This window comes from Silurus aristotelis, assembly GCF_946808225.1.
Source record: "Silurus aristotelis genome assembly, chromosome: 16".
Lineage (NCBI taxonomy): Eukaryota > Metazoa > Chordata > Actinopteri > Siluriformes > Siluridae > Silurus > Silurus aristotelis.
This window is the reverse complement of record NC_139589.1, coordinates 14,513,341-14,529,161: the sequence shown is the minus strand read 5'-3', so window position 1 is coordinate 14,529,161 and position 15,821 is coordinate 14,513,341. Positions and strand designations below refer to the sequence as shown.

The 15,821-nt window shown below is 37.1% G+C and overlaps 1 protein-coding gene across 2 annotated transcripts; it reads left to right on the top strand.

Annotated features, from left to right (window-relative positions):
- Positions 1-1,114: 1,114 nt before the first annotated feature.
- On the top strand, positions 1,115-15,514 carry rnf145b (ring finger protein 145b). Of its 2 annotated transcripts, none has more exons than XM_083565135.1 (11): positions 1,115-1,337; positions 4,007-4,199; positions 6,043-6,151; positions 7,196-7,287; positions 9,641-9,876; positions 10,398-10,573; positions 11,316-11,456; positions 11,689-11,871; positions 12,952-13,099; positions 13,269-13,625; positions 13,903-15,514. In XM_083565135.1, exons 2-11 carry the CDS (start codon positions 4,016-4,018, stop codon positions 14,251-14,253), a joined length of 1,977 nt encoding a protein of 658 aa, XP_083421261.1. In that variant the 5' UTR covers positions 1,115-1,337; positions 4,007-4,015; the 3' UTR covers positions 14,254-15,514. The 2 variants fall into 2 exon arrangements, with proteins under 2 accessions (XP_083421261.1, XP_083421262.1); XM_083565136.1 differs by having other exon boundaries at positions 1,129-1,337; positions 4,011-4,199.
- Positions 15,515-15,821: the final 307 nt, after the last annotated feature.

Genomic DNA, 15,821 nt, shown 5'->3' with positions numbered 1-15,821 from the left:
ATCTGCTTAACAGTTCTGGGCCTTCTTTGTCATATTTATTGTTACATGACGTGTCAAATATTTTCAGTTAGTGAAAGGCCTGGACTCCAGGTAGGTCAGTTCAGCATTCAGACTCTTGTAATGTGAAGCCATGCTGTTGTAATAGAGCACTGTCTTGCTGGAATATGCAAGGCCTTCCCTATATATATAAAAAAAAAAAAGGTGCATGCCTCACTTTTTAGAGCCTCTTTGTCCACAGGGTTGTCGTGCATGCAGCCAGTAGCAATGCCTGAGCTAATCATATATGATAATGTCCAAAAGCAGTTTGACAGAGAGATGCACCATATCCTGGTTAGGACTCCTGTTTTAATAGATTCCGTCACAGACTTCCATCACTAATACACTGCCAGCATCAAAATTAACAATGTGTTGTCTTTGTCATAACAGCACTCAGTGCTATGCATAGTCTGGTGAGACCAGGCCATTATGGCAAGCATGCAAGCCAGACCAACTTGCTCATCTGTCAGCACTGTAAGCATAATACTTGTAGATTTCTAAAAGAAAAAAAAAAGATTAGTTTATAGTTTTTTTTCATGTCAAAATTCCGTATAATTTAATTAAATTTAATTTCGTTTCATTTACAAACTCTTCTTCTTCTTCTTTCGGCTTCTCCCATTAGGAGTCGCCACAGTGAATCATCCGTCTCCATTCCCCTCTGTCCTCTACATTTGCTTCTTTCAACCCAACTACCTGCATGTCTTCCCTTACCTCCCTCACCTCCTCCTTGGTCTTCCTCTTTTCCTCCTTCCTGGTGGCTACATCCTCAGCATTCTCCTACCGATATACCCCATGTCCCTCCTCTGCACATGTCCAAACCATCTCAATCTCGCCTCCCTCGCCTTGTCTCCAAAACGTCCTACATGCGCTGTCCTTCTAAACTCATTTCTAATCCTGTCCATTCTCGTCCTCCCAACGAAAACCACAACATCTTCAGCTCTGCTACCTCCAGCTCCACCTCCTGTCTTTGAGTCAATGCCACTGTCTCTAAATCATACAACATCGCAGGTCTCACCACAGTACATTTACAAACTCATGGTCGTGAAACATTTGCGCCATCTCGCGGTTGTTGTTTTTTTTCGTGTTCTGGCGCTTGATGCAAGAGCATGCGCAGTGCAGAGGAACGTTTGTAATGGCTGCCAGATGGTATAAGTGAGACTTGATATATCTTATCGTCTTTTGGAAAACTCTTGGATATAATAGACTCTTAACACTGAACAAACAGTGTTAAAATGGTGTATGTCTGTACGGAGACATACAAGAAGACTGTGCTGGACAGTGACAAAGTAAACTGATATCATGTAAGTGTTCGGGTTGTCAGTAGAGGCAGTGTTTATACGGAACATATTACTATATACAACGCTGCTAGCTGGGGTGGGTTCAGCTAAGCTAACGGCCACTCTGTTTGAAACTAAACCAAAGCAGAACTGGGAAGCTACTTGGTTTAAAAAGTGCTGTTTGACTTCCAGGGATTCTCAGGACAGAGTATTACTGTGGATGTCAGACTTTACAATTTAGTAACGTGAGAACAAACATTTGCCACAGTAACAGTTGGTATAGATGCTGAGTTTCTTAGCTAGCTAATATTACCCCGCCTCCGGGCAGCTTTATTACAACCGAAACTCTTAAAGCTTGTCGCATGTTTTCAAGTATAATTTTCTTTTTTTGTACCGCATTTGTTTGTGCTTCTTTTAATTACTTCCAGTGTGCTTTGTCCAGAGACTTAATTTTGAATTCGTGGGGTTACTATAGGTCACGATGGCGGACGCGGGGCGATCAGGAAGCACTTATTACAGCCTTAAGCAATCTTTTCTTAATAGTGTAGAAACGACACAAGAAATTACAGCGAACATATCAGGTATATAAACAATTTGCTTCATTTACAAGTTTTGCAGGTTTTGAACAGTTTCATTAAGTCAGTATGAAGGCGTTACGGTTTTTCTCAGCTGCTTTAGAGCATTTCTCGAGTCATCCTTAATATTTGCAAACCAATAAGTGCATTTCTCAAAAACAATTTGTAGAACCAGCACAATACACTGGATTTCTAGCAAAAGCCCGTACCTTTCTAAAAATCCTTAGTTCATCGCTCAAAAGTAAGCATTTGTGTCAATGAACAACTCATTCCCATCTGAATAAAAAGTTCCTTTTATCATTGTTCATAAACAGGATCATCAACATGTTTAGTCGTGTTGTCAGTATGACTGCACACAGTTTCAGTATTTCTTGATATAAACTACGGTTTGGGTTACAATGATTGAAAATACACAACATTTCATTTTCTTCTGAACGGCATCTATGAATTTCACCAGCACACATTCGTTTATTTGATTGGCATATTTTATTTATATTGATTGCAAGAGACCGGGCAGGATTTTTACTGTTTATTTATTTTTCATTTGTTCATCCATTTTCAGAACTTGTAACTCTGTTTTGTTCTGTCTGTATACACTCTTCAATTGAATGTTCACAAGATTCACTTTTGACTTGTTTTAGAGAACTAGTTGGTTATTGGTTGATCTGATGCCATACACTGTCCTTCATTAGTGACATTCAAGATTCATCTGCCCAATTCATGTCACATTTTGCAAATAAAAGTTTAATAGACATTTTAGATGACAGATGACAACTGGTTTAACCATTTTGCATTCAATGACATGACTTATGCAATGAACTGGTGCTCAGATATTAGGGGTTAAGACCATTCAGGTGAAAAAAGTATAATATATTTTGATCAAGATGACATAAACAACTGATAATGTAGAAAACAGCAGACAATTGTACACAATCAATTAAATGAATGTACCAAAGCATTTGCAATTTGATCAAAGCAACAATAAATGTTCTTATGAAAAGCTCAAATGACTAAATGATGTGGAGGTTGAACAAGTAGTTTTAAGAATTTCATTTCAGATCTGAGAAACATGCCAAAGCAACTGAGAAAAAACTGTAAGCTGGTGCCCCAGCCGAGGATGGACATGTGTATAGACTCAACCCCTTTAAAAAAAAAAAAAGCAACATCATATCTAATAAATGTTGAATATTAAAATGATTAGAGAATCAAAAATGAATGACCACTGACTGAGATTTTTAATAAAAAATGTAAAAGAACTCACCATGACAGCTTTAGAATATTCATTGTGCTATTGATTATCATGTCACTGACACATTTGAGGCATTAAACTGTTCTTGTACACTGCATTTTTAATCCATATTTACTGCGTATATCAGCGAATTAGAAATGTGCTGCATTTGTGAAGTCTTTTGTGCATTGACTTATATAAGACATGTCCTGCACAGGACCAATTTATCATCATCATCATCATCATCATCATCATCAATGCCAAAGAAGTGTTTCATTAGATTAGATTACTTAAAAAACGTATTAGTTAAAACTTTTTTGTTACTGCATACGTGATGGAACAAGCCAACGGAATACAGTTGGACTTGTACAAACCTTTATTTATGTTAAAATTGTCCATTGACTTAAACTTGTATTATTATTTTTTTAATTAATATAGCTTTATTGTTGTACTTTTAAATCTTTAGGTTTGGGTGGTTTGTAAATAATGAGCATTATATAAGTGGGATAATCAGATTTAAATACATCTTGTCCCTTACTGAGAAACAGTTGCCAGACTCATTCTGTGAGTATGTTGCTTGATAATCGGTGTAGAATGGATCTTTATACATGCTGAATGTCAGCTGTACCTTTGCAATGTTTTTAAATGCAATTTCTTACGTAAGAAGCAACATAATGCAGGGTTGGATTCAGTTCGTCATGGCTAGCACATATGTTTCAATACCTGCATGCTTGGTATTTTGTGGCCCTATGATTAGAATTATCTTGCATATTAAGTTGTTCTCATTCTCTCTCTCTCTCTCTCTCTCTCTCTCTCTCTCTCTCTCTCTCTCTCTCTCTCTCTCTCCCCCTCTCTCTCTCTCTCTCTCTCTCCCCCTCTCTCCCCTCCAGCTAGTGGCAATGGCAGTGTGGGAGCGTGTGGAGGCTGTGCTGAATGTGGGCCTCCGGGTGCCCAGCATCATGTTGCTGGAGGTGCTGTACCGCTGGGATGTTAGCTCCTTTTTCCAGAAGATTCAGAGGAGCAGTCTGAATAACAACCCCCTCTTTCAGTATAAGTACCTGGCTCTGTACCTAAACTATTTGGGTATGTACTGTGGCACACTGAGGCTGTGAAATTATTTTGTTGATATATGGTGTAAGTTGTAACTGCTGTACATTCTGAATAGGCTGTCCTGTGTGTCTCATTAGTTCTAGTGTAAAGTTGTATTAACTTGATTGAAATAGTCTTAATGAGAAATACTCATGACTGAGAAAAATATACAAGACTGAGAAAAAGACAAGAGCCTTATTGTAGGGGTGTATGGAAATTAATTTCTTTGTTCAAACTCTTTGGGGTGAATTTGCTTTATTAAGTTTAATTAAATTTGGGAATGCAAATGCTTGCCACATGCAGACATAAATCTATCGGTTCTAGTCTGGTGAAGTTTAATATTTGCCAGTACCTGAAACCTTTGTTTGGTTTTATGGATTTTGCATGCAACCTAAATGGAACGCTCAGGACAAGTCTGAGGGAACAGGACAAGTTTAAATGAGGAATGGTGCTAATGTGTATTGGAACATTTAATCATGACAGGCTTAAAAATATGGCATATTTTAGCATAATCGGGTCAAGCCAAGAGACTTTTATTGTCATTTGTACCAAACACAGCCGTGCACAGTACACAGTGAAAATGAGACAAAGTTCCTTCAGAACACATCACACATCACACAACATGAACCTGTCACTGCTTTTCCAAATGGTGCATGGAATCTGCAGATGATTACTTTCTACAATATTTGCTATTATTATTATCATGATTATTATTATTGTTCAAGCATGTTAATCAGGGTTGCAACTAAGGTTTATTTTGATAATCGATTAATCAGACGATTATTTTTCCTAATTAATCAGATAAAAAAAATGGATGTTTTGCTTATTTATTAAATGTTTTGCTTATTATAACTGTATAAAACCCTATTTTAGGGTATTATCAGAGGTCGACTGATTTCTCTAGCCGAAATATTTTAGAAATCACGGCAGCCGATGGCCGATATTTGATGCCGATTTTTATTTGTTTATTTATTTTTCTCTCCCTCTTTATCTCATAAAATCTAATAATTGAATTAAAAATTTATTGAACAACACAATCCTTTTCAATCAGTGCACTTGTTAGCAGGTTTTGCTCCCTGAGCCTACATGTAGCCTAAACTACTGCTGGTTGAAGACTTGCTAACAATACAACTCCAAAAACTTACTCTCATTCTTTCTCAAATGTTATACTTACACTCTCAATTAATAGCCTCAATTAATTTTTGTAATCGAATTACTCGAGTTACTCAAGGAATTGTTTCAGCCCTACTTGTGGGTTAATATGCTTATGAAGTTTATTAAACTTCACTTTGTCATATGTGTGATAATGTCACCAAAACGTAATACAGTATGCTTGTTACAACTTGCAGTACATGCTGGACCTTATATACTATAGGATGCAGGTGGGCATACTCCATTAGTGCACCACTGCTTTCTTTTAATTCACGGCTGTGCCATTGAGCTCTTATACTTGGACAATAAGTTGTAGTTTTTGTTTTTCTCTTTTGTGTTATTTACATTCCGTTAACAGAAATGTTTTTTTCATTGATTGTTTTATTTTTATTGATGGATTTTGATAATGGGAATAACCTTGTTTCATACTATATTAATATCCCTGGAATTTTTAGGCCCCTTGTTGTAGGCTGCATGACAGTGTAAGCTAATAAAACTTCATTAGATAGTAGTGGAAGAAAATACACAAGCAGGTGCCTAAACATATATTGGTTTTTATTGATGGGATCATCAGTGTTTTTTGTTTGTTTGTTTTTTTCTTGTTTTTTTATTTTTATTATTATTCATTTTTTTATTCTTTCTTTTTTTTTTTTTTTCTTTCTTCTCTCCCCCCCTCTCACCACAGGCTACATTCTCAGCCTGGTCTTGCTGACTTTGCCACGGCAGCATTTGGTGCGCCTCTATCTCTGTGTGCTTACTGCTCTGCTCCTATTTGCTGGGCACCAGCTCTCTAGGTATGTCCACAAACACTAATGAACCACTAGCACTGGTTGAGTGAAACTATATAAGAAATAATTTGCAGTGGATGTTGCTGAGATCTTGCCTTGATCAGCCACAGGTCCAAATTTTTTTAACTAGCAATAACCACTTAAAAGATTTTAATAAATATTGGCTATCAGGACTGACAGTGAGTTTCATTCCTTTTACTTTCTTACCTTCTTTTATTATTTGCATAATAAACAAATAATCTAAAAGGTTTGTATGAATTTCTACATTCATTTAACATAATTGAATAGTTGATTACCAAGCTAAAAAATACCTACATTATTTGCAAAAGTATTTGGACACACCACTAAATTATTGAATTCAGATGTTTTAATAAGACATAAATTCATGTACCTAGCCATGTAGTCTGCATTTTCAAGCATTTGTAAAAAGCTTGGTTTCTGTGATTGGAAGCCACCTTTGCTATTAGTCAGTTTTAGAAGTTTCATCCTTGCTAGATATTCCACAGTCATCTGTAAGTGGTATTATTGGAAGCTGAATGCATTTAGGAGCAGCAGAAACTCAGCCATGAAGCAGAAGATTTAACTTCAACTGGCATTAATAACAAGCACATAAGAAAAGCTGTTGTGGCTTGAGCTTCATGGGATGGGTTTCTGTGACCGGGTAGCTGCAAGCCTCACATCACTAAGTTCTTTGCCAAGCAAGGAAAGAAAGACATGGTTGGATGAATTTGGTTTGGAAGAACTTGAATTGTCTTGTCTGCACAGAGCCCTGACCTCATCCCACATCAAACACCTTTAAGATGAAGTGGAGTTGAGACTGTGAGCTAAACCCTCTCGTCTCACACAAATGTTTGACATAAAAAAATGTTCTTCTGGATGAATTGGCAAAAAATTCCCACAGGCACACTACAAAATGTTGTGGAAATCCTTCCCAGGACAGTGGAAAGTTTCAGGGAGTCCTTGACAATGTCACCACTGGTTTGCTCGTTAGGAATAAACTAATATGCAATAATATATAAACTTACTTACATGTCATTGTGGTGTTTGCAGGGATTATGTTCGTAGTGAACTGGACTCTGGCTATGAAGGACCACTGTACCTGGACCCACTCTCCATGAACCGATTCACTACAGCTCTAATTGGTAAAAATTCACATTTGTTCCACCAGACAACATAATAAAATATAGCTAATGTTTCAGGGCTTTTACTACTTATATCATTTCTGGGGCATTTGTTGTTGTGTTGCACCATTCTATATGGTAGGAGGTGTTAGCAATGGGTTTCAAATAACATGCTTTCAATTCTCATTCCTGGTTCAAAAGGTTAACCACAGTGATACACGAAACCTAAAAGGAAGGAACTTAGATTTCACTCTGAATAGACTGCCTGTGAACAAAACAGCATGTGCCAAATCACTGAGCTGTCTGAAAGTGAGGAGGAATTGTCTCATTTTCTTGTTCAAAGTAACATGTGGAATTATGTTAGTCACCTCAGTGGCCATTGGTTGGGTCTTGAGTTGAATTTTAAGTTATTGAATCAGTTAAGTAGTTTAAAAAAAAATAAATAATAATAAAAAACCTTTCTGTGTAAAAAAACTTATACAGCTAGTTTAACACTTGCAATTTCATTGTTTCTATTTTTTTAAATTAAATAATATTTCAAAAAACAAACAACCTAAACTACTCGATTTATACAAAGTATAATAATGCTAATGGCTCAACAGATCTACAATCTAGGCAAGTCACTCATTGACAGGTAGTGTGCTGGTTTAGGAAAAATGCCTGTTTTGTTAATTTTTTATTTATAATTTACATTTTTGTAGAGAGATTTGTTGTATTTGGCAAGATTAAAGTTTTCCTTTCTATTTTGTTTAGAAATATAGTTCAGAAATTTTTTATGAGATTGCATGCCATGTTGTATTATAGATTGTATGTAAATCAGAATGAATTGGAATTTTGTGCATTAGTATACACAAAATAAAGCAAAATGCAGCTGATTTATTAAAAATCCACTATTCTATATCAACTAAAAAAAACAATATTTGTTTATAAATCAGGTCATTATTTAAGCATTTCGGAGAAGCATTTTGGCAGCAATTATACCTTTAAATCATGTATTAAAGCAGGTTTTGGACTTTTGGTCACCTCCATGACCAAACCTTTAGCCTGGTTACTGAATCTGTTTTATACTATTTTTCACATCTACACTTTATTGACAAGTTTGCAGACACCTGGTCAAAAGTATGGTTATCTGCTTTTTGAGCATCACATTCCACATTTAGTCCCAATTTGCTCTTATAATTCCCTTTACTCTTGTGGGAAAATGTTCCAATAGATTTAGGAGTGTGCTTGTGGAGATTTGTGCTCATGCAGCCACAAGGGTGTTAGTAAAGTCAGGTACTGATAAGATGAGGAGGTCTGGGGAGCAAAGAGCATTTCAATTCATCCCAAAGGCATTCAATAGGGTTGAGGTGAGGAGATCTTCCATTCCAACCCATGCAAACCATATCTTCATGGAGTTTGCTTTGTGCACAGGGGCATTGTCATGCTGGAACAGGTTTCGGTTTCCTAGTTAAAATGTAGGGAAAATTTCATGTTACTACATCCAAAGACGTCATGTAAAATTGTATGTATTCAGCTTTGCGATAACAGTTTGGGAAAGAACCACATATGGCTGGGAAAGTCAGGTGTCCCAATATGTTTGTCCATATAGTGTAGGTCTCAACACACTTTGATTGTGCTGGAAACTGATACAGGTGTCCTATCAATTGCAGGCACCCCTGGTAGACTCCAGTCAAGTTCTAGATACTTTTCAAATAAAATGCACCTGAGCTCATTTGGAGTGCCTTAGCCAATGGTCCGAATTCATGTCTATAAGAGCTTTCAGTTTTTTGGTTTTTAATAGGTTTGCAAACATAAATGTTATTTTTTTTCTTTATTAGCAATTCTGTATAGATTTATGTCCAAAAAACGTTTAGTCAATTTAAAGTAATGCTGTAATGCAGTAGAGGATTCTGAAGCCAGTCTTCAGCGAAAGCAAGTCTGAAGTTTAGGGAGTTATCCAAAATGTGTACAGGTAAATCTATACATACTGTGTTTTTAGTTCATTCCTGTCGGAGATGTACTTTACAATATCATTTAACTACTTTGATGATGTGCCACTTCACTTGTTTATCAATCCTATTTGCCTACAAATAGCATTTGTTTCATGATAAGTAGACCTAATGAAGTAAAAAATAGCACTTGGTTCTCCCTAAAAATTGATGGCAGTCAAAAGTTTAGTGTTTATTCAAGTTTATAAATTTGCATATGTAGTGGATTTGGATGGAGTTTGTTAAAATTTCCATGCAAATGCATAGTATCTAATAGTAAGCCGTCTTGTGTGGAGTTTTGCATTAATGTCTCTTCACTAGGTTATACCCAAGTGTGAGTGGTTGGGAAATTACAAAAGGAGTGGTATATAAATAAATAATTTATCGCTATAATTTTTTAACAGGTCAGCTGGTGGTATGTACACTGTGCTCTTGTGTGATGCAGACTAAACAGATCTGGTTGTTCTCTGCTCACCTGCTTCCCCTGGTGGCCCGTCTGTGCCTTGTTCCTTTGGAAACTATTGTTTTTATTAACCATTTTGCCATGATCTTCACTGGGCTTGAGGTGCTCTACTTCCTTGCATCTAACCTACTGGTGCCCTACAACCTGGCAAAGAATGCCTACAGGGAACTTACACAGGTAACCACTTACAGCAGCATACATATCCTTTCGCAATCTTTTCTAGTAACCTCTTGTCCTGTAATGTCTGTGTTGCTTTGTGTTTAAAATATACACTAACAGTTTGTTTTATTAGGAACACAATACAGACATCCAATTAGCCAATCATGTGATATCAGTACAATAAGTGCTTCAGTTAATCTGACTCTCGAGTCACAGTGTGTAATTCGCAGGAGATTAGCAGTTTCTAAAATGCTGAAACCAACCCATCTGGCATCAACAACCATGCCGGGGTTCCAAGTCATAGATATTGATTATTTATCCTTATTCTGATGTTTAGTGTGAGTGTTATCTGAGGCTTTGTTTACATGATTTGATGCATTATGCTGCTTCCACATGATTGACTGATTTGATAACTGCATAAATGAGCATCTTTACAGGCATTGAAGTGACAGCTAAGCGTATGGAAATATAGTGATTAAAAATGTCAAAATTGTGACTCACTCATTCACTCGCGCTCTCCTTTACCTCTCTCTTTCTAGGTAGTGGAGGTGTATGGTCTACTGGCTCTGGGCATGTCTTTATGGAATCAGCTCATTTTGCCAATGCTCTTTATGTGCTTCTGGTTGGTGCTATTCACGCTGCAGATCTACACATACTTCAGCACAAGGGACCAGCCTCCCTCACGCGAGAGATTGCTTTTCCTCTTTCTTACCAGGTTTGAAAGCAAAAGCTATTTGTGTTTTTCCACATTAGTGCAGAGCCACCCACACATTAATCAGTAATGCAGATAACAGGGCCAGTTAGGTTTCTTTGGACACCAGGCCACAGATGGCTGTGACCTTGTCGGGATTTGAACTTGCGATCTCCTGACAAATGCTCTTTTGTTTTGTTTTTTATATCGAAAATATTCTGCCTAGGGAACTTTATGTTGATTTTAGAAAAAGTGGCTCAATTATACTCTTTTTAACCAAAACTATTTCTGCTTTTTTAATAGACATAATTATTTAGCCAGCAACATTGTGGGCAATTTTTATTGAATAGTTATCACATTTAGCAGACTTGCCACTAAACACCCTAATTGGTCCAACGAGTTTTTGTCATTGAAAGGGTTCTTCTACTCACTCTTTAACTAGACTGCATCTTCCACTGATTATTTTGGTTGTTTAACCCTCTCCCAAGCTGCTGTTTATTCAGGTTATTCAAAGTCTTGCATCAAAAGGTCCAAAAGACTTAAGAGGTTCTGCAATATTTAGAGTGATTCATACAGTACAGTAAAATAAATGTTTGAGTTAACATTTCAAGCACTTAAAAAAAAAAAGTGTCTAGATAAAGGTATATTAAGGTGTGTGTGTATAGTATTTAGTTAAGGTTATTTAGATAAAGTACACACTACGGTGCAGGAAAATGTAAGCATTGTTTTGCGGCCCGTGGGTGTACATTTCTCTGAATGTGTGCAGCATTGCAGAGTGCTGCTGTTCTCCATACTCACTGTTGGGGCTGGTCTTTACTGTGTCTTTTGTGGCGCTGGGCGTCCTCACACTCTGCAAGTTCTACCTACAAGGCTACAGAGCCTTCATGAATGACAATGCCATGCACAGGTCAGTTTTTCCTCTATATGTGGTAAGTCTACTTTTTTAGCTTGTGCATCATCTTGTTAACAGATCTAGAACACATATCTTAATAGTATGAATTTCTGTTTATTTATTTATTTGTTTTTATGAAAGTAATTGTTAGTGTTTTTTTTTGGGCATGATAAAAAACTTACATTAATGTAAATGGCTTTTGGTGCCTTACAGGCTATTGATTCTCTCTCTTATTTTTCCTTCTCAGGGGAATGACAGAAGGAATCACTTTGCTGATTCTGTCTGTTCAGACAGGTCTAATTGAGCTGCAGGTGATCCACCGGGCGTTTCTTCTGAGCATAATCCTATTTATCGTTGTGGCCTCTATTTTGCAATCCATGCTGGAAATTGCTGACCCCATAGTGCTGGCACTGGGGGCCTCCAGGGACAAGTGAGCATCTTCTCTTACACACACACACACACACACACACACACACACACACACACACACACACACACACACACACACACACACACACTACTTTATATATTATATGATTAGTACTGCCATGTTATTGTGTCACAGTTTTCAGTGAATTCTAAATATAGTGGGAAATGTTACATTGTATTTTTTGTTCATTTGATGTTTCAGCCAGAGGACACCTGGCTATTCCCTGTAACTTATTGTGCTAGAAATCTGGTATTGCTGTTGTGTATGGCTTTTTTCTGGTGTAATTAATTAAATGCTTCTTTAAAAAGGAATTTTAAATAAGAATAGCCATTGATTCAAAATAAAATGAATTGAGGGAAGGAAAAAACAATGCTTGAGGTGTTATATTTGCTGCAAAACAGGGGTGAGGTCAAATGTCTGAACTATTTTTTTTTTATATAGATTTCTAACCTGTTTGGAAGTAAATTGCAAGGGAATTTGAGCCATAAAATAAGTAAAAGAAAGACTGGACTTGCCTTTGGTGTCCTCCTCATTCACTTTTTAGGCATTGGGCTCTACTTAGATGGAGAGAGAGATAGAGATGTGTAGACATTGTTGAAAAGTACAAGTCAATGTTTATGGCAGTGAAAAATGTGCAGACACTGTTGTAAAGGTACAAGTAGAAGGTAATAAGGCTTTAGCATTGAAAAAAAAATGTGCAAGATGAATAAATAAGTCCACTATATACATACGGATGTGAAATATTAGGCAGGATGCGCAGTAAGGTGTGTATATATAGATTATGTGTAGAAAATGAGGAGTATTAAAAAAAAATACAATTATGTAGTATGTAAAATTATATAATTGTACAGAAGTTATATACAGTGTTTATACAGTGATCTAACGGTGTAAAGTAGAGTTCAGTAGGGTGATGGTGGATGGAAAAAAGCTGTCCCCAAACCTGTTGGTTCTGGTGCGTATGTTCCTGTATCCTGTTCCTATTAATAGAAGGAGGTTTAACAGTTTGTGACTGGGATGTGAAGAGTCCTTGATGATGTTATAATGAGCATGGATTGTTTTTGTAACCTGTGTCTATTGTAGGAGTCTGTGGAAACACTTCCGAGCAGTAAGCCTGTGTTTGTTCCTGCTGATTTTTCCTGCATACATGGTGTACATGATCTGCCAGTTTTTTCATATGGACTTCTGGTTGCTTATTATTATCTCCTCCAGCATCCTTACTTCACTGCAGGTACACATACTCATTTTGTTTTTGTTTTACACCTTGGCAAGAGATACATGCAGATTATCCACCAATAATTAAAGTAAATGTTATGTTTTGAATACATGGTCTTTTAATTTTAAGTGCATGACACCACCATGAATTTGCACACTTTTTTAAAGCATCAAGTCTCCTGCAGGTCCTTGGAACACTGTTGATCTATGTTCTCTTCATGGTGGAGGAACTGCGCAAGGCTCCAGTTGAGAACATGGATGAGGTCATGTATTTCGTGAACGGGACGTATAGACTGCTGGAGTTTGTGGTGGCACTCTTCGTTGTGGCCTATGGTGTGTGTGAGACGCTTTTCGGACAGTGGAGCGTAATGGGTTCCACCATCATTCTGCTTCATGCCTACTACAACGTGTGGCTGCGAGCACAGCTTGGCTGGCAGAGTTTCCTGTTGCGTCGTGATGCTGTACACAAGATTCAGAGCTTGCCCATGGCCTCAGCACTGCAATTACAGCAGTATAATGACATCTGTGCCATCTGCTATCAGGTGCGTGTGTTCGTAAGGGTGGATTTGTCATTCGGGGTTCTTGGCCAAACATGCATATGTTAACAATCTGTTAGACCATTTAACATAGAATCCCACAATTACCAAGATTCCTGTCCAGCTTCACTATGGTTCCATTTCTTAATGCTGAGAAAATAGCAGTTGAGAGAAAGTGTGATGCACTCGATATGGTGTGTTTTAATTTTGTTAGTGCTGCAGTCACAAGATATAATTTCATTTAAAATTGTGTTTGAATTTGATCTTTTTTTTTTGTGTGTAGGACATGAAGTCAGCAGTCATCACACCTTGCGGTCACTTTTTCCATGCGGGCTGCCTGAAAAAATGGCTGTATGTGCAGGAATCCTGCCCCCTTTGCCATGGTCCTCTCAAGAGCCAATCACCACCCACCAGCACTCCTGTCTCAGCACCTCCTGATACATCACCAGCCAATCCAAATCCAGAACAAGTAACATGTCAAGGTTTAGAGGCTGTACAAGATTTAACACAAGCTGGAGAGACCTCCGCAAATGTTGAAACCCACTCATGTCTTCAAAGTTCATCTGAGCCAGAGCTTAAAAGTCGCATGATTCAAGAAGATACCTGCAAATGTGATTCTGACGTGGTTAAATAAAACCTGGAAGCAAGTGTCTTTCCACCCCCATGAACAGAGCTGTGCTCTGTGAGTTTCTCAGTAGTGATTCTTCAGGTTTCACTGTAATGCTGCCAATGTTGAAGTCCTATGATAACAGGACTTACTTGAGTCCTGGTGGTTAATGGTTTAAACAAGACAGTTTCTCCCCACAAATTTCATACTCGCACAACATGACTGTTATAAATCCATTGAATCAGGGGTTATTTTGGAGGGCGTGGGGAGTCTTAATTTTTGTGAGATTGTTTTTTAGTTAATATTTCTAACTGAACATTAATTCTACATGAGGGTGGATTTTTGTTGAATATTTTTTTTTGTAAGTTGCCATAATTTCTGTAAACACTGTGTTCAAATGTCTCTAACTTTCTATTGCACCACAAATTATCCACATTTATTTCAAGATTTCCTAAAGATCTAAAAATTCTTAAAACTTAGTCACTTAAAATTTCTACAATAGAATTAAGAAAAGATACATTTCAATATTTTAATGTAAATTACATTTTGAAAGATACTGCCCACCCAACCTGAAACATTCAATTTGGATGCTTGGACATCTGTAGGGTTGAACATTAACAAAATGTTTTTTGCTTGTATTATCAACAATGCAAGCACTGGAAATTAATATTGGAAATATTGCACTATGTCAGCTGCTTATGAGCCATCTTAGCTACTTTCATATCTACCAGGAGCCTCGCTGCTTTAAATAATTGCCGAAAGAGCAGGTAGACTTCTCATAGTGGGATGTCCTTTTTATGTAGCTTGATACCATGCCATCCTGCTATGACTCATTTATGCTTCCAAGTCAGCGCTGTCCATTTCAGCATATAATCCTTGTGAGCATGAGCTACAGCTGTTTGAATGTATGTGTACAAATGTTCACATATATACCTACCTATATATCTATGCCTATGCTTTAAAATACTAAAAAAATAAAAAATAAATAAAACTTAGATTTGTTTGATATGCCGAACAGTATTGAATCGGTAGCAACCATAATGATGTGGCCTTTGGGTTTGCGGGAACACTTTGATGCCCTCTACAGGTAGAAGTGGGATTGAACCTAAAGCTGCTGAATGGGGCTTTACTGCTTACTAATGTCAGATTGACAGTATTAAGATATTTGTTGAATTTGTGTATATGAATACATGCACAGTGTATGAACACAAAGCACCAACTGTAACTGATAGTTACTGGTGTCTTCACTTTGCACATTTTGGAAGAAAAATAAAAAAATCGAAAAGGATTTTTGTTTGAATTTGTATTTATTGATGACTGCTAATGAAAGTGGTGGGATGAAGTCTGAGGTCTATAGGACTATATAATCTGCTCATTGGATTTTATAAACTCCAGTCAAACAGTAACCTGAATTCAGCATAGAACCAGGGATGATTGAGCATTTATTGTCTGTGTTGTATTTTTATTGGTATAGTTCCTTTAATATATAGTCCCTGTAGGAAGTCATCATACCCTGTGAAGACCTTTACCTTTTGTCACATTACATACTGGAAAATAAATAACTTTATAAGTGAAAATTGCATTAAATCTTTCTT

Excerpts from the sequence above, each read along its gene's own strand:
- rnf145b (XM_083565135.1), top strand. The coding sequence starts at position 4,016 with ATGGCAGTGTGGGAGCGTGTGGAGGCTGTGCTGAATGTGGGCCTCCGG. Across the intron at positions 4,200-6,042 it reads TCTGTACCTAAACTATTTGG|GCTACATTCTCAGCCTGGTC; the intron begins GTATGTACTGTG and ends CTCTCACCACAG. Across the intron at positions 11,872-12,951 it reads CTGGGGGCCTCCAGGGACAA|GAGTCTGTGGAAACACTTCC; the intron begins GTGAGCATCTTC and ends TGTCTATTGTAG.